This window comes from Onychomys torridus, chromosome 3 (assembly GCF_903995425.1).
Source record: "Onychomys torridus chromosome 3, mOncTor1.1, whole genome shotgun sequence".
Classification (NCBI taxonomy): Eukaryota; Metazoa; Chordata; class Mammalia; order Rodentia; family Cricetidae; genus Onychomys; species Onychomys torridus.
The window spans coordinates 17,051,051-17,071,106 of NC_050445.1; the positions used below are offsets into that span (position 1 = coordinate 17,051,051).

The window sequence follows — 20,056 nt, forward strand, 5'->3', positions numbered from 1 at the left end:
AATGAACAGTTTATGACTCTGTGACAGTTGTGTAGCTTGATCTGTTTGTGGGGTCCCTGGCAGCAGGACCAGGACTTATCCCAGGTGCATGAACTGACTTTTTGGAACCCATTCCCTGTGGTGGGATACTTTGCTCAGCCTTGATACAATGGGGAGGGGCGAGGCTTTCCTTCAACTTGGTATGCCAGACTTTGTTGACTACCATGGGAGGCCTTACCCACTCTGAGGAGTGGATGGGGGCAGAGTGGGAGGGAGGTGAGGAGGCCAGAGAAGGGGAAGGATGAGGAACTGGGGTCGGTATGTAAAAATGAAAAAAATGTTAATAAATAAAGATATTTAAAATTTAAAAAATGAACAGTTTAATTTTATGAGAATATAGTAATGTTATTTGACACAAAGCTCAACAGTCTAAACAAAAGCTTTTGCAAAGTGTATTGAAACTGTGAATATAAGAACTATGGGAAGAGACAATGGTAATATTCAACCACTTATCCACTATTTCAGCAACACTACTACATAAACTACAGTAGAAATACATTACTTATTTTCTTAAATTAATATATTTATTACCCATAGTAAATATAGAACCACATGTCAAGTACAGAAATTATAAACATAAGCCACTCATACTCTAATAATCCCTGAAAAACTTGCTGTTGCCTCCTAGCTGCTGACATGCTTTTCCTTTGGCCATGGATGACACCAGCAAAATGTCCCTTTTGGAAAAATGATTAAAGATATGAAACTGCTCTCACTGTCTCTGAAGAATTTCCACTCAGATCCAGAGCCATTGTGTGACTCAAGGTTTCTGTATATGTGTAATGTCTATTAATGCTGATGCTCTGGATGTCTTGCTCTTCTGAACTGTACTGAAAAAAAAGTGGTAACAATCATGTTTTGCAATCTAAAAGCTGTGTGCTTTTAAATGTTGCCCATCTTCCTTGAGAGCTAAATCATGAAATTTCCTAGAGCAATCCCAAATGTAGTTACTTCTTAGCATATAAGCACCATTTAGTCATAGTTAGGGCAACATCAATGAAGAAAGATTTGTTAATTTTATAGTTGTGTCACATACATTTAATTTATTAGAAAAGCTCTAATTTTCTCAAGCAACTGATCACATTATATTTTGTTTCAAATAATGTATTTCAAATAGCATCTGTCTCAAATATAGACATTTTCATATCATATATATGTGAAATTATTTACTAGGGGAATAATTTACAAAATGCCTTCTTAATCTTGGAAGACCAAACATCCTTGTAGTTTTTCATGTTTGAATATGTAGCATGAGCTTTCTCTGCTTTCTGTCTCTTTTCTGTATTTAGATGGCCAGGTGTTTGCTACATTATGTGGTACACATATATGAACCCCAGCACAACTATGCTCAGATGCTTGCTGACACCATATTCATCCTGTCTCCATCTATAATGTCTGAAAATGGTGAATGACAGCAGTTGGATTCTCTCTGAAACCATGTCTGAGTCTCCAGGCTGACTTTCTCGTCTTTCTCTGTTGCTCTATTTGTCTGGAAAATTCAGTATACTCTCTTTTTCCTTACTTCACATCAGTGGTGTTTTTGTTTGTTCGTTATAGACAGAGTTGCTCTTTAGCCCAGCAAGGCATAGAACTCTTGACAATCTTCCTGCCTCATCCTATCAAGCATTTGGATAATAGCTATACACCACTCAACTTGGCTATATTTTCACAAGCACAATTCATAGAAAAATTTTTTCTTGAGTGTTCCTCTCTATGGCTATATTATTAATAATATTAAAGATGTTTTCCCTTCCAGTTTCCTGAGATAAAACTATTAACTGCAGTCAGATGGTGCTGGGTTGGAATTCCATTTATCATATATCCCAAAGAAGACATCTTTTATCACATATACACAATTAACTTGTAATAAATTGATACCACAATTTTAAGATTATGTCAGTTGTTGTATGTTATTATTATATATTTGCTGAAAGACATGGTTTAATATTTTGCAGTTGATAAGCCACATTGATTCATCATGCCTAGAATCTGGAATGGGGAGCATGTATGCAGCTAGGTAGGAATGAAGACTGGCAGCCTAGCTTTAGGACAGGAAGGAGTTTACTTCTGAGGAATTTTGAGTGATATGTAGACCTTATATGTGACTGCTGGGGCAACAGCAAAGCATCTTTCATGTTCCACAACCCATTTGCTCAGCCCAATTATCTGAACCACAGAGAGAATGATAATGTGTACATGATGGAACTGAGAGCTCGTGAAGTGTTCCTGCCGATGTCACGTTTTATAATGGCCTGCTTCTTTATGGAATGATGGACACATGGTTTTGACTTGTTAGACTTGTAGTAAATCATGCCTCTAAAACATGTTCTTGTCATAACTGGGATCCTATTTAAGTATCATGAAGACTGACTTTTATATTTCAATTTTACCATGAAAACAGAAATTTTTTCTGCCTTGTATCAATAAATTGTATTAGATTTGAAAAAAATCATTCAATTCTTTTCTAAATCAGTGGATCTAACCAGAGCCATGAAATCAAAATCACCTAAAGACTTACAATTTTTAAAATATACATGTGCCCGATTGCTTAGCATAGATCCAATGAACCACAGTCCTAAGAGAGGAATTGGAAAAGCAGGACTATTTTAGTGTTTCCAAGTCACTAGAGACTACTAGTTTCTACTGGTAATAAAATTAAAGAAACAAAAAAGCCAACAGTATGCTAAAACAGTAGACAGCGACAACAAAGATGCAAGAGATGTATAAAAAGCTGAAAGTGAGAAAGTTTCCGCTGTCATTAGCCTGTGTCACGCTGCCATGGCCCTGGCCACTCTGACCATGCTTTAGCTCCTAATGCACTGCCTCACTCACTTTTAAATGCACTAGTGCCTTTTCCTTCTGTGGTCTAGCTGCAGAAGATAAGCAGTAAGGAAATGGAAAGGCCACTGTAACCCTGCTGCACCCATTTGCTCGTCTTGCTATCAGTACTTACAGTTCATGGTCTGGACACTCCTCACTGCTCAGAGAAATGGGGGATGTGATGAGGGGGGCTTGCAAAGGAAGACTGATAGTGGTGTTCACAAGCCTTAGCATGCACCAGAGTCCCGTGACCAGCTTGGTAAAAGAAGATCGCTGCTCCATGTCAGGGTTTCTTAAAATGTGGCAGGGTCCTGAAACTATAGGTTCAGATTTCCCCAGGGAATGTTTTCATGGTCACTGCAGAGACTACAATTTGAAAACCATTACTTTACTCTTTAGCTATGCACTTAGTGGACCGAGAAGCAAATTGTCAGAAACACGATTTGTTATCCCATCCACAGAAGAGCCATGACAGGAGGGTGGCACTGTTATTTCAGAAATAACTTTGCATGAATCAATTTGAATTCAGACTATAAAAACCTTATTTCTGGGGCATAACAGGAGATTAATACTTTCCCCTCCTTACCCTAATTCTTAAATCACTATACTTCTCTCCAAGCTCTGCATCAATTTCTTCTACTAAATAACTCCTCAGTTATGATGGCAAGGGGCATCAAAACAAACTGTAGACAAGTGGTAATTTGTTGATTTAGCCCAAGTCCTTGAAGAACAGTATTGCAAAATTCAACAGAACAATGGAGACAAACCCAAATTAATATCAAACCTACAGCACGTTTTAGGGAATAGGAAAGCTTCAGGATTGTCAGCAAGGTCAAATGTGCATCATGGAGGTCATTAACATGTATCACAATGGTAGTTTCATTGACACAGAATTTCATAGGGAAAGAAATCCAGATAGACACCAAATGTATATTTGCACATATCTGTGCACAGGCACCAGTGAATAAATTTGTTCACTCAAAGTCTGTAATTTTAAAATGTATTATCAAAGTGCTTAACATTTTAATTTTAAATGAATCTCTCAAATTGTTTTCTCAGATAAATATTTTAGAAACATTTAAATTATTGGATTTGTAAGAAACTGTACTCCTTAAATATAAGTATAAGGATTTCTGTTTTTGCGGAATGTCACTGACTTTATGGGTTGTTCATTTGGAGATACAACTGTAATTGTTTAATTTTATCATTAGTTTATCAGAAACCATGTACTATTTTTTAATCTTGGAACAACTCACTTAAATGGTACTATTAATTAAATAGCTGATTTGGTGTCTTGCTGGAAAGAATATGCCACTTTCCTCCCTTCCAACAATCACCAGTTGGAAAATGCATTAGTGAAAAATTAGTCCACTCACAAGGCTTCTGTCGCTTTTACCATAATGGATTGTAATGTCTACCAGTTTCATAGGCTACATCTGTAAAGGCTTCCATCCATTTTTCACCTGCATGAATTTTGAGTAATTTTTTTTTCCAAGACAAAATTAGAGCCCCAACTTCCATTTGCATGTGGCATTACCCTGTCCTACAAATAGGGTGCAACAGTTTGCTCTGCACTCAGCCTCATCATCATGCTTCGGTACACAGGAATGCCGACCCCATTCTCACTCAGGACTGGAAAACAGGAGGCCTTTCCAATGCTAACACTTTATACTCTCTCTGCTTTTGTCTAGCTGAAGAACAGCATCAACTGGCACACAGTAACCAGGCTGAAAGTCACACAGCTGTTGACCAAGGAATGGCCCAGCAGCCCCAGCAACAGCAGAAGCAAGACTGTGGTGACCCAGGTCCTAGACTGTAATTACTTTCACCTTCAACAAACCAATAATTGTCAACACCATTTCAGTGGTGATGGATTAACACACTTCTCAATCCTGTTCTGTGGTTGCTAATTGTTTGGAGAAACTGCACTAGGTTGTAGGTTCCCAGGGGAAGAAGATTTTCATAAAGTAGTGGGGGGAAAAATCCATGCACAAGCCCAGGTGACTAAAAATGCTGCAATCACACATCCAGGGAAACAGAGAAGTTCTCCAAAAATAAACTCAGCTTTTGTTTGATGTAAAAGGAGCAACTCAGCTGAGTTAAAAGAGCTGAGAAGGCTGTTTTGGCTGATCAGAGACCACAAAGGGGTGCTGATAACTTTGGAAAATGCTTGGTTACCTAAGAACTTTTACTGATCAAAAGTCAGCCGGAGATGTGTTTTCTGTCCTCATACAGTACTTTGCCATCTCAGGCTTAACTTTAGCCCCAAAACAAAGTCACTTAGGGCCAATATCATCTCTTCAATAGTATGCTTGGCATAGATTTTGGTAAACAAAGCAAAGCATTCAGTTTAAAAATAATATTTAAAGGAATCTTTTTAAAAAAAAAATGCAAGAGATCATCATGCTAAGAGAAATAATCCAGACTAAGAAAGACAAACACATTTTTTCTCATGTGTGACACCTACATTTATATATACTCACATATAGGATGCATGTGTAAATATATATATGTACATACATTTATATCATATGTGTATTAGATAGATAGATAGATAGATAGATAGATAGATAGATAGGCAGACCAATCGATCAGAAGACATGACAGAAGGAGAAGTTGTTTGGGAGGAAGGAGACCTTCAAGAAGGAAAAGGGTGACAATGAAGTCAGTAATGAAAGTTGAATATGAAAGAAATACAATGATAAATATATAGGAAATGCCATGGTAAAATATGTTTTTTTGGATGAAAATGCAAAGAATTAATTTTAAAGAGTGAATTTGGGCAGCCTACCTAGAAATTGTCCTTTACTTTATATTGTGGTGTCTGTAAACTCCTGGCAAGTCTTTGAATCAGTATAATGTGTGTGTAAAGGAGTAGTAAGTATTGTTGCTGTACCGAATGATTCTCTCGACATTGATCTGCCTCTTGTCAAGGAAGGCTTCAGTAAACAATCAAACACTTGGACAACTACAATGCCATGCATATGTAAAATCATATTTGTGTAGTGCTGGGACACGGTTTAAGAGCAGAAATGAGCCATTATCTGGGTGATGAAGAGCCCATTCCTTTGACTTTCCAACGCTAAATATTTTTATTTCAGAATGTGATGATAGGGATAAGAATTTTTAAAGACAAATTATGAGAAGACGTTAAAATGTACAAATTAAAGATATTTATTGCTTTTTTTAACTGTATCCCTTGAAGTTGCTTCATCGTTCATGTTGCCACTGAAATGAAGTCTATACTCTGAAATCAATGAGCACAAATACGATGTATTTGAATTTTCTTTATACGTCATAAATTTTGACAGGTGTTAAGTCTATTATTTTAATGGTCCCAAATCTCTCTCTTCTACACACAGCTGTGATTCAAAAAATGGCTGAGCAAATGAGCCAGCAGGCGAGGAAGCTGACACTTCTGCAGAAGAAGGTTGACAATGTGTCCCTGGCAGCAGATGACATGAGGAATGCATACCTCTCGCTAGAAGGGAAAATTAGTGAAGACAAAGGCAAGGAATTCCAATCTCTTCTAAAAGGTAAAAGGGAAACAAAATAAGAAATTCATTCAGTTAAGACACAAAACACATTACTCAGTGACATTCTCTCCTGCCACTTTAGCTCTTTGCTTTAGATTAGATAGTAAAGAAATGGATATCTTTAATGAGGTAATTTTAAATATGTAACTTCAAAATAATTGGAAATTGTGTATTGAAATTCATTTTGTAATAATCACTTGATTGGCATTTTGTACCTAGTTACAGCACAACTTGTGTTTGGCCATAGTTAGAATGAGGCCATCATGGTTGTTAGAAAAGAGTGATGTTGGTGTTTCAAAAAGGAACACATAAAAAGGGGGAAATGATGCAACTATATTATAATCTAAAACCTTTAAAGGAGTGATTGTCAATAACAACAACAACAATAAGAATGACATTTAAGTTGCATGAAACAAAGTCAAGTAGTTTGGAGAGCTACCCCGCACAGGTATTAACAGGAAGCATGGTAACATATTTTTGTAAACTCAGAAATTTAGGTGAATGTTTCTTTACCAATGAGTTGTAGAAATGCAGATGGAAAAAAAATGCTATCATGAAACATGAATTTGAGCTAATGTTTTACTTGCTATCTTTTAGAACACTGCTATGATTTTTAAATTTCCTCTGTGGTTTTCCCAAGGATATCTTAAAGAATGATAGCTAAGGAACCAAATATATTTTCATCTTGTCCTAATATCTTCAGTAAGATCCATATTGATCTTACCTATGCATTATGTCAGACCTGTCATTCATACTCTGACCTTCTGATCATGTCATTTTTTAATAGTTGGAATTAAACCTCTATCAGTAATTTTTGCAGCTAGCTAACTAAAAAAGTCTTAAGTTTTATTTTTTCTTATCAATCCTCAAAGCATTGTGGGTGATTAATATGAAGTCATGAATTCACAAACGAATCCTAACAGGTATAGGAATTTTATTGTATATCAAGTTTTAGAAGCAGCAAGAATTGACCTCAATTTAAACTTACCAAAAACAGCTAAATTATCCTGTAGAGAGTACAGATGTGTTTGTACTATGGAATAGTGCCTTACAATTGCTTTACATTTTAAGTTGTCAAATTTTACTATCCATGTATGATATAGAAATACATTTACAAAATAATTGTTAAATAAATGGGTAATTGGCAAAATGCTAGCCAATGCTTCTGACTTGTTAATAGATAAAAAGGAAGAACTATTTTTGTTCAAGAAGGACGTAATTTTTTTCTTTTAAATTTTCTCTTTTACAATAATTTTATGTGAGTTTTTATGTCTGCTAAATACTTTGGAAAAACACAAGACCATGGAGCCTACTCACCAACTTTGTGAACTGGCTACATGAAAGCTTTAACTGCTGGGGACAGTGGTCCCCGTGGATAACTTTCATTTTCAAAATCCCTCTGTTACTTGAATCTCATATGATAATCAATGTGTTACTTATAAATTTTAATGGACATTTTTTCCATTTATAATTATTTGTAGCTAGACTTTGTAAGTATATGTTTTATTTTTCCTATTGTTTCTGTATAAAGTAGAATTTGTTTGTTTGGTTGGTTTTTGGTTTTGTTTTGTTTTAGACATCTCAAATATTTGCTTTCTCCTTAAGTCATTTGAAATAATCCATGCCATTTTCCTCCCCCCTTCCCACCCCACTTCCTTTCTTCTTCTACCTCCTCCTCTCCCTTCCCCTTTCTTTCCTCAATTCTCTCTCTCTTCCTTCCTTCCTATCTTTCTTTCTTGTCTTTCTCTCTTCCTTCTTCCTTCCTTCCTTTCTTCCTTCTTTTCTTTCTTTCTTTTTTCCTTCTTTCTTTCTTTCTCTCTTTCTTTCCTGCTTAACATAGCCCCAATGTGTTATTAGGTATGTTTCGAGTGTTGAGAACACTATTAAGAGTTCACTACTGGTTAGTTTCCTCTCATTATGCCAAACGTTATAAACACATCTTAAATTCCTTTCTTAATGTGAGTTTCACTCATTTTGTACAAAATACTCATTTCATTACTTGTTATTATAAGCCATTGTTAAGTCTCATGGATATCTATATTTCTCATCAACTTATTAAAGTTTTTCTCTTTGATTTATTATCATTCATGAGTTCACAATGTAAGGGCTGCATGTAATTACTAGACACTTGACAATATAGTCATATACTAACAACAGGTATCTCTTCAAACAAAAAGCCCAGCATGATTTATTTTCCTTCACAACTAGACCTAGGATTGCTGTAGCACTGTATGTGTCTGGAGTTAACAGCAGTTCCTTTTTGCCTTTTGCCCATAGAACTTTTGGTTTATAGTGTTAGTGTAATATACATGGTAATTGATTCTTCATGTCAGATTTACCTGTCAAGAAAGTGATTATCTTATGAAAAGTGAACTTCACAAATGTCACAAATATATGCAGGGAAGAATTATTTTCATTAGTACATTAGTCCATGTAGTTAGTGTTTGGTCTTAGAATTTTAACTTCAGATATAACTTTATAATTCAAAACTATGTATTTTTACTATTTATTATCTGGTTCTTTGTAGCTCTAAAATCAAAAGGCATTGATGATCTGCTAAGGAATATAGTAAAAGAACAATTTAAAGCCTTCCAAAAAAACATGCAGGAAACCATTGCCCAGCTCTTCAAGAGTGTGTCAAGTCTATCAGAGGACCTGGAAAGTACCAGGCAGGCAGTTCTACAAGTGAATCAGTCCTTGGCTTCAGCAACAGCCCAGCAAAAGTTTGTTTTAATGCAAGAAAATCAACCCACATGGAAGGACATCACAGATCTAAAGAACAGCATCACAAATGTCAGGCAGGAAATGGCCTTGACCTGTGAGAAGCCTGTCAAGGAACTAGAAGCCAAGCAGGCTCATTTGGAAGGAGCTTTAGGACAAGAGCACTCACAGCTTGTTCTGTACCATCAATCCCTCAATGAAACTCTCTCTAAAATGCAAGAAGCACACACACAGCTGTTATCAGTTCAACAAGTATCAGGAACAGAAAATGTTGCCACCGAGGAATCAGGCAGCAGTAATGTCACTAAGTATATCTCTGTGCTACAAGAGACGGCAAGCAAGCAAGGTCTGATGCTACTGCAGATGCTCAGTGATTTGCATGCCCAGGAGAGTAAGATCAGCAACCTCACTATTAGTTTGGAGATGGAGAAAGAATCAGTCAGGGGAGAGTGTGAAGAAATGCTATCTAAGTGCAGGCATGATTTTAAATTTCAACTTAAGGACACAGAGGAGAATCTGCATGTGTTAAACCAAACATTGTCTGAGGTTATCTTTCCCATGGACATCAAGGTGAATAAAATAAGTGAGAAGCTGAATGATTTGACATACGACATGGAGAGCCTCCAGCCCTTGTTGGAACAGAGGTCGTCGATTCAGCAGCAGGTTATCCATGAGCCAAAGGAAGCCATAGTTACTCGCAGAGAGCTACAAAACCTGATTGGTGCTATCAACCACCTAAACATTCTTACTAAAGAACTTACAAAACGACACAACTTACTCAGAAACGAAGTGCAGAGCCAGGGTGAAGCCTTTGAAAGACGCGTCAGTGACCATGTCTTGGAAACAGAAGATGGCCTAAACAAGACAATGACTGTCATAAACAACGCCATTGATTTTGTTCAAGATAACTATGTGTTGAAGGACAGTTTAAGTTCTATGACCAATAATCCCACGCTTCATGAGAATAACCAAAATATAGAATCCATTTTGACTTTTATTTCTGAATTCCAGCGTCTGAATGATTCTATTCAGACTTTGGTCAATGACAATCAGAAGTATAATTTTGTTTTACAAATTGCTAAGGCCCTTACAACTATTCCCAAAGATGAAAAACTAAGTCACTTCAATTTTCAAAAGATCTATCAAATGTTCAATGAAACCACTTCCCAGGTGAACAAATGTCAACAAAACATGAGTTATTTAGAAGAAAATATACTCTCAGCAACAAAGAATGCCAAAGAGTTTGAATCTCGTTTGCAAGGCATTGAATCTAAAGTGACAAAGACACTTATACCTTACTACATTTCATTTAAAAAGGGTGACATGGTATCAAACCAGAGGGATACTGATCTTCAATTGAAGGTATTAACTTCCAGATTTAAGGCACTGGAAGCAAAATCCATCCATCTTTCAGTCAGTTTCTCTTTGCTTAACAAAACTGTTCATGAGCTTTCAATGACATGCCATAATGCTTCTGCAAGTGCATGTGGACAGAATGCTCCCATACCCACATGGACCAAAGGTCCTCTGCCAGACAGTCAGAGTTCTCAGAAAAGTCTGACAGAGCTTGTGGAATCAATAGTTAAAATAAAAACTCAAGCTGCTCTATCTAATTTAACTTTAAATGTTGATCGATTATTGTCTGACAGTCTGGCAAATATTGTCAAGCCTCAGAAGCAGGTGAAACTGCAGAAGAAACCCAATGCACTTAAGAAATCAGTGAACATGACGACCATCCTGATAGGTCGGACACAAAGAAACACAGACAGCATTACACATGCTGGTAAGTTGGAACCTCTTCCATGCTTTAGGTTACATGCTGCTGAGCAGATCCTACTATATGCTGGAGGCATGGGAGGTAATTACTCATGCTTGGGCAGAGCAGGGTAATGCAAGATGACTAATACACTCTATAATACCTAATTGAATGCAAGTTAGTCATCAATGTGCAGCTGAACTTTAATAGATATCATGTCTACATGTTTCAACTCTTTCTTAGCAGACCACTATAAGATAATTGAACTTTTTCCTATAAAACATCTCTTCATACAGCTAGTTAAGGAATTTATTGTACAAATAAGAGTTTAAGAGCTTCTTAAATAAGACCATAAATTAGTTTGCGCTTTAGTGGGTACAATATGAAATAAGTACTCAATAAACATCTCTAGAATGACTGATTTAAGGATACTATTGAGGAATTGGATTTGAGTCAAATACAGAAAGCCATGAATGTAAAACAAAACAAAACAAAACAAAACAAAAAAACTGTACTTAGATACAATTTTGAAAAAGTAAGATATGTTGAAAAGTTCAGAGCGGTGGTTTGGCTGTAGTGAAGTTGAGATGCAAAAGTATGAAGTTGCTGTAGTGGCAAGCACTGTCACACTGACCAACACTAGGACACAAGTTAGTGTCCTACTCAATAAATGTGGGCCAACACAGTGAGGGTGGAAGTAAGAAGAGACGGTTGAAAGGGGACTTGAGAAGTCTTCTGAGAGTGTAATCAGGAGACAACGGGAGCAGTGGAAAGAGTGAGGACCTGAGAGTCAGACCTTGATTCTGGTCCTACTGTAGCACTACCTTTCTACTTTAGTTAATAGCCTTAAGAAAGAAAAACAAAACAACTCAACCTTCTGCAGCTATTTCTTCTGCTGAAATGATTGGATTGCAATAGGTAATTTACTGGGGTTCCTGGGAGAAATGTACTCCAGTGTATCACTATGAGAAACACACTGCTCACAGTCCAGATGCAAGGCACTTGCAGAGGAGAGAAACAATTTCTGAAGTTTTGAAACAGGGTATGAGAGGATAGCAAAACCATCAACAGATGTTGCTGATTGCTCTCAGTTGAGTGACTGACTTAATAATGGATTAAGGGGATGATAGGAAACAACACAGCTCTGATTTTTGTTTTTGGGATGGGGCCTTGATAAAATTCCTTCCTATGTATTTATTTATTTATCAATCAAATTTTATAGTCTTATCTATCAAATTTAATATCTAAAACTTCTTTATTGCATCTTGGTTATGACACCAATAATAATGCCAAGACACAGAGGCACTGGTCCAATTCCAAGTGCAAGGTGGAAATCATTTTCAATGAATTCACTTTGTAAGAAATGGGGTCATTTCAAGCAAATGTGCGTTTGCTCACCTATCAACTTGGCCCTCCTGCTGTAGACTATAAACTGGTGACATTCTTTGGACAGCTGAGCAAGCAAGGACTGTGTTAGATGATGAAACCAGGGATGATAGCTAAAGAACCTGAGGGGCTAGAGAGATGGTTTCCAGGGTAAGGTGTCAGCTCTGAAAGCCTGTGGGCCTGAGTGCAGATTCCCAGAAGCCATGGAAAAAGCCAGGCATGGCTGTGAACATCTGTAATGCCAGCAGAGTGGGCCAGAGACAGACAGGTCCTTGGAGCTCTCTCTTACCAACCAGTCTAGCAGAAATGGTGAGTTCCAGGTTGAGTGAAGAGACCTGAAACCCTCAAAGAGTAAGATGGTAATCCACTGAGGAAGTCATCCTGACACCAACATCTGGCTCATTCATGGGCATACACTCTGATACATACAGTGTAAGCACACAGCATGCACACACACACACACACACACACACACACATACACACACACACACACACACACACACATACACACACACACACACACACAGAGGTATATACACATGCATATATTTAACACACAGAGAGATATACAGAGAAAACACACATCAAAATAAATAAAGTCATTATAAAGTAAAATACTTCATCTGATATAGCTCTTTGCCTGTTGTGCCATGTACCACCCAGCACATTGGCTTTTGTTTTGTTTTGAGACAAAGATTCTTTATGTAGCCTTAGTTGTCCCAGAATTAATTCTGTAGACCAGGCTGGTCTTGAACTCACAGAGATCTGCCTATCTCTGCCCTCCAAGTGTTGGGATTAAAGACATGAGCCAACATTGCCTGGTACCCTGTTGTTGTTCTTTTAGCTCTTTGCTCTCTGTGGGCCTGCCAACCAGCTCCCCAAAAAATACACAGAGGTTTATTCTTACTTTTGAATGCCCAGACTTAGTTTGGCTTGTTTCTAGACAGTTTTTCTTAATTGAAATTATCCCATCTACCTTTATGCCTCTGGGCTTCTACCTTTCTCTCTTTCTGTATGTCTTTTCTTTCCTTCTTATTCTGTGTCTGGCTGTGTGGCAGGGGGGCTGGCTCCTGTCATCCTCTGCTCCTGTGCGTCTAACTGTCCTCTTTCTGTTCTTCCCCTCCTATCTATTCTCTCTGCATGCCAGCCCTGCATATCCTTTTCCTGCTTACCTATGGGCCATACAAATCTTTACTAGACCAATCAGGTATTTTAGACAGGCAAAGTAACACAGCTTCACAGAGTTAAACAAATGCAACATAAAAGAATGCAACATAAGCTAAGCAGTGGTGGCACACGCCTTTAATCCCAGCACTCGGGAGGCAGAGCCAGGCGGATCTCTGTGAGTTCGAGGCCAGCCTGGGCTACCCAGTGAGTTCTGGGAAAGGCACAAAGCTACACAGAGAAACCCTGTCTTGAAAAACCAAAAAAAAAAAAAAAAAAGAATGCAACACATCTTTGCATCATTAAACAAATATTCCACAGCATAAACAAATGTAGCACATCTTTAAGTAATATTCTACAACAGTGCCCTTTGACTTTTGAAATTGTTGGTTAGAACCCAGAGCTACATTTTCTTCCACTAACACCAGAGCATCATACCATCATTTCTGGAACCTCTTTATTACATTATTTATATTTTAGCAAGATTTACAAAAATGTGATTTTTTTTTAGAGAACAATCTGTATATTAGTTTCAATTTTAATAAACTGTAACTTACTTTGAGGCCTGACACTAATACTACACTGTTCTATGTATTAATTATTAACATCACTCATTGCAGGCTTTGTAGATATACTACATATGTTGCTTCATTCACCAAGACAGGTATTATCATTTATTTTGAAGAACCAGGGACAGTCAGAGATTAACCCAAGTGTCCTCCAGTTATCAGGTACCCTGATCTGCTGCTCAGGCTCCTTCCTCAGTCCTCACCTGCAGAGATGAGAGACTCTCTTCCTGTGCCTTCTCCCTCCTCCTTCTCTTTCCTGTGTTCCATACTCTTCGGAGTATGGTTGTAACTGAGCATTTCATGTGGCCAAAGTTGATATTCCTGGGAGTTTCCTTAATCAAGGATTCAAAGACTGACAACTGAGACCTCTGTTGATGCGGCTGAAGTCTCAGTACCAACTTCAGTTTGACTTTCCTGTGACCTGGCCACAGAGAAGTTATTGAAAGTCTCATGAGTTATTTATGAAATCTGCTTTTCCCTGATATAGTAAAAGGGAAAGCCTGGTGTTCTGTTATGCTAAATATGGTATCTACCAGGCCATTGCTAAAAAGCTATTCTAGCTTAGTTTTTAAACACTTCATTTGTTTTTATACACTACTCAGATAGATATCAAAGATTTATGCATTTTAATTTCATGTTGGGGGGTTTGTTTGTACAGCAATTGCCTGACTTATCCTTGGAGAGAGATTGGCTGCTTGCCCTCTCAAGGGCAACAGAATCCTCAGTATCACTGTGGAGTGAGCAGACTTCTTGTTCCCCAGTCCCTAGTGTTTAAGTGTCAAGTCATGTAACAAACCTCTTTTATCCATAGTCATTCCTGTACTCCCAAAGAAGATTTCAGTGTACAGAATATTTGGCATTGTATCAACATAGTTTTCAAAAGTCATCAGTGTTGTGAATATAAAAGCAAGTTAGAAGAGAAGGCCTAGTGAATACTTAACTGTTTTCACACCTCTAAACCATTTCTATTGTTTGTGACTTCATAGAGACAGTTGTGATGACTACTGGACACTAAATTTAGAACCAGGACTCAAATCTTTCTTGGTAGCACATTTATTTGCAATGCCATTTATGTTTTAAACTGTAAATCATCTATAAAATAACTTGACCACCTTACAAGTTTATTTTCCAGATTAGAAAATGCTCTGCTTATGACACAGTATCTAGTTATGACTATATGACTTTAGCTGTGTTCAACAGCTTACATTTTTATTATTTCACCCAATACTGGATATGTATCTACTTACTTTTATCACTAGAAATATTGACTTAATCTTAGTGTGTGTGTGTGTGTGTGTGTGTGTGTGTGTGTGTGAAATGTACCTTGTGACATAATGGCAGAAAGAGTAGACTACAAATTATAATGACTTAACTTTACAAGACCCTGCACAATGATGAGCAATGAGAAGGTACCTGCACATGCTTCTTCTTGTGGTGCTGGGGATTGAATTCAGAATCCTGTGAAAAAAAGGAAAGCATGCTACCAGTGAGCTACATTCTCAGCCCTCTACAAATTTTTTTTTTTTTTTTTTTTTTTTTTTTTGGTTTTCGAGACAGGGTTTCTCCATGTAGTTTTGGAGCCTGTCCTGCTTTTGAAGAATGGTTTCCTTCAAGAGAATTTTCTATTGATATGATTTTTTTTATATTACTTAAGGTAAGATTTTAAGTACAATTTAAGGTATATTTGACAAAGATGACCTCTGTATAAAATGACTAACTAAAAGTCATTTAAGTTACAAAGGCTGATTGAATTTAGAACTCATCATTTATTTTAGAAGGTCTGAAAGCCACACATTTTGTAATGCCCTGGAATTACTACAGTCCTTGGAATTAGTTGTGTCCATAGCTAAAATGTATTATGATTGTGAAAAAGAAAACACAGGAGGATCAAGTATGGAAAAAAATTTCAGGGAGACTTGGAAAATCCATGAATATACACTTCTTTGTGCTCCTTCCACAAAGGGGCCCATGTCTTTGTGTTCTTTAATAGAATGAGGTGAGATGTCATAGTACATGCATCACATTTCTTTCTGGAGAAGCCCTTGGCTCCCAGCACTGTCAGGCAGGCATACTGTTCTTAACAGGCCTAAAAAGCCACCCGCTGCAGAGACAGTTGCTCAGCCGGAAAAATCTTGCATTTGAAAGATCAAATTCTAAGCACAAAGCAACTTTTAAGGATGGTACAACTTCATCTCAATTTCATTCGTGTATGTCTTTACCCTCTCTTTTCTTTCACATCAAACTTCTTATATTTTGATTATTAGGTGTTATTTATACAGAATAACAGCTTCCACCATGACTTTTTTAATACATGTTTATAATGTATTTTACCCTTTGCACCTCTCCCTAGTCCTCTTCCATTTTTTTAGTTAGCCCACTTCTTCTTTCAAGATTTATTAACTCTTTTATGTGTATGGAAGTCTTAAATATATTCTTTGTGTCAGAATTGGTTATGGGCCTATCTACGAGGAATGGCTTCACTGTTCCTATGAATAAAACATATCAGAGTTGAAGAGAATATTAAATGAACAAGTTTCTGTTCATGGCTTCTTGGGAATGAAAAGACTCCCTCACCTTCTCTATCATCTCCCTTCCTGTGGCGACTGATGACAGAAGCAGCAGAAAAACAGGCAGTTTTGACAAGCCTCACACTCCCACCCATACTAGGATGTTTGTAACTAGTCAGAAACACGTGCTCAATGGCCATTTTCTGAACTAAAGTTTGTAACATTTGGTCTTACGGTAAAGGGGGCGGGGAGATGGAATGATAGGCTGCATTTATCTACCTACCAACTAGGTTTGCATGTTTGCTCAAGCGAACTTTCACAGCAGTACACTTCCACCGACCCCAGGACTTGAAAAAAAATTTTACTAACTGCTCTGTACATCGGATACCATAAGTATATTTATTTTCTTGCTGCTCATTAATTACATTTTTCATTTGAAACATGGCAAAATAGCATTATATTTTACATATTGAACATCAAATCTTTTTTTTGTTTGTTTGTTTGAGACAGGGTTTTTCTGTGTAGCTTTGCTGGAACTCACTTGGTAGCCCAGGCTGGCCTCAAACTCACAGAGATCCGCCTGGCTCTGTCTCCTGAGTATTGGGATTAAAGGCGTGTGTCATCACTGCCCGGCTATCAAATCATTTTTTAAAAGTTAGTTGATACTACTATGAAAATTCTTTTCTACACTGCATAATTTTAAGTATTAATTTGAACTTCTAGAAGCATGGAGATGGTTCAATGTATAAATATACTTGTACTGCAAACATAAAGACCTAAGTTTGAATCCCCAGCACCCATACAAAACAACATGAATACACATACCAGTGACCCCAGCACTGGGGATAAATGGATCCCAAAAGCTTTCTTGCCAGCCTAGATTGCAGATAGAATTAAATGTTCTTTAACACACCATTTGAAGGGTTATGAAAAAGGGGGTCAAGAAAACATTATCAAGAACAACAGATGTGTTTATGTAAAGGAAAAACAGTTATAAAAATTAACATTTTTAAAGAATTGCAATAAAAACATAAGAGTATTTCTGCACATTTATATGTTAGTGATCACAATATAAGTAAATAGAATAAATTCAAATACTGAATATAAGCATACATCTTGACACTTCCAAGACTTGTCAGGAAGGGAATGTGAAATACTTCTAGAGCAATGAAAGGTTAAGTCTTATCTAACAAATGGGGAAGCAGAATGGCACTGAAATGTGCCTGGAAGTGTGAGAGTGGGAGGGTTTTGTCAATCACTGGAATCAGGATGAAACATAAAGGAAGGGGAGAGGGTGAGAGCAGTCACCTAGCAGCAAAATCACAATGTGAGTGGCAGGCTGCTTTCACCTGTGTGTGGTGAAACTGGCCAGAAGCAGCAGGGCAGGTCCCCGCACTAATGCCTTTGAAACTCTGTTGTACCATGAGCAGGGATCACAGTTCCTAGCCCTTTGGAATATTGTTGTTTAAGTCAGTGCTTCTCAAGCTTCTCAGTGCTGTGGTCCTTTATTCGTGTTGCTACTTCATAACTGTAATTTTGCTGCCGTTATGAATCATAAAGTAAGCATCTGATATGCAGGATGTCTGGTACGTGACCCCTGTGAAAGGGCTGTTGGACTCCCAGAAGGGTCATGACCCACAGGTTGAAGACTGCTAGTTTAAATGAAAAAAAAAATAGAAAATGAGATATTGATGCTAGAACAGAAGTAAATAATAAAATCATAAATTAAAAGAATAACAATGATAACTTGTGCATATAACCATGTGTTATAAATTACACAACTTATTGCATAGATAATAAATAAGAATAAAGCGGAACACAGTGTGCTAGATGAGTCATGAAATTCCAAAGGAATAAGTTCTAATTGAGTGCTGTGAAAAACTAAAGAGATGGAGTATAGCTTCAAGTCAGTGCCTGTCTTCAGGCAGCTCACACATGGAGGAGGCATTTCAAATCACAAATTGCAAGTGTTCATGATGGCAAGGTGCTCTGGAGTGGAAGGGTTGCTCTAATGTGCTCCAGTTACCACTGACCTTTACGAAATGTTATAGTAGGATGAAGGAGAGAACGCAACTGGAGGGCATATTAGAGCTCAAAATGCAGAGCCCAGAGATTCCCGAACTATTCCAAGACAATAGGAAATTAATTTTAGTCATGTTCTCTGTAGGGAAATTAGCACTAAAAGATTAGCCATGCTCCTTGCACAAGATAGTAGAACACTGAGTTGGTAAAACTGCCTAACTAATTGTACTTATCTCCATCACACACCATGTGATCTTTGTGAAACTGTGAAGACAGAATTTGGATAAAGAACTAACCACCAATTCAAATTTTCATTAACTTGTTCATTCATCCTTTAAAGCTGAGGAATTTTGCATATGTGTGAATTCATAGTGATGTGTCTAAGGAGTAAACTGTGAGCCCTGACCTCATAGAGTGTAGAAGTAAAGACATATGAGCAGTTATAGTCAAGTGTGGTAAGTGCAAGAAGAGAACACATACAGTACTGGGGAGTGAAGGTAACTGTAGCAGCAGGGAAGAAGGAAGGTCACAAAATTGCTTTATCTGAGTTCATTTTGCTATGTTAATCCCAGAAAAAAAATTCTTTTTGAACACAACCATTTTTAAAGTACTACAGAAATAAAGAGCAATATGAGTTGTCAGATGTATAAAAGTAGGGTTGTAGCAAACTACAAGGAACTCCCATTGGCATACTGTTATCAACCATGCTTGCCTGTCTGTGAGGCCAAATACTTGCCAGGGTTTCATGACATGTTTCAGCACTGATTAACTAAACACAGAACATAAATGTTAAAATGCTCTCAAAGCTGGCATGGGTCACTGACACATTCACACAAAATAAAACAAGGCATGGTTTCTACAGACAGAGATGGCAAGTCAAGTATGATAACTTTAATTATTGTCAATACTATTCATAAACACATGTTCAAACAAATTGAAGTAAACTTTTAGAGCCCTTCAATAACATCAGAGTACAAACAACCTGTTGTGAAAAAAAAATGAGACAGATGCAAAGCTATATAAGACCTATGACTTATGTTGCATTGGAAGAAATGTAGACTCTCTTCAGAAGGGGCAACTAGCAACTGTCACTGTAGTCTCTACCGTCAAGACTCAATTGGCATAATGTGTCCAATACTGGATGTCATGGATATTACATCTTAAAATGTGAGCTACTGTGTCCTCAACTTAAAAGGCCAGAAATACCTTAAGTAGCAAGTGAGGCAAAGAATGCAACATAAAATAGAAACGATGGAAGCAGATGTGGACTGCTATGAATAGGTGATCAGAAAGCACAGAGCAGAAGTCCGAGTAAGCAAATACATGGTCACAAGAAGTCTGGACTACTGCAGTAACAGGATAAAGTTCAGGTACTCAACTAGATAGAAGTGGATCCTTCTTGATGATTTGTGACTCCACAGAAAGACTGCGATGAAGGCTAGGCAATACACTCTGTAATTTTAAGAGAAAAGAGCAAAGTGAGAAACCATGACAGAAAGGAATGGTGCAGGAGAGTGACAGCTGAATATACACA

The 20,056-nt window shown here is 37.4% G+C and overlaps 1 protein-coding gene across 2 annotated transcripts in view; it reads left to right on the plus strand.

The window, feature by feature from the left end:
• Mmrn1 (multimerin 1) overlaps positions 1 to 20,056 on the plus strand; it is a 44,605-nt gene that overhangs the window by 19,155 nt on the left and 5,394 nt on the right. For both annotated transcript variants that reach the window (XM_036180374.1, XM_036180375.1), the window contains exons 4-6: positions 4,551 to 4,664; positions 6,222 to 6,395; positions 8,923 to 10,899. In XM_036180374.1, the coding sequence (XP_036036267.1) occupies positions 4,551 to 4,664; positions 6,222 to 6,395; positions 8,923 to 10,899 (2,265 nt within the window). The remainder of the gene's footprint in view (positions 1 to 4,550; positions 4,665 to 6,221; positions 6,396 to 8,922; positions 10,900 to 20,056) is intronic.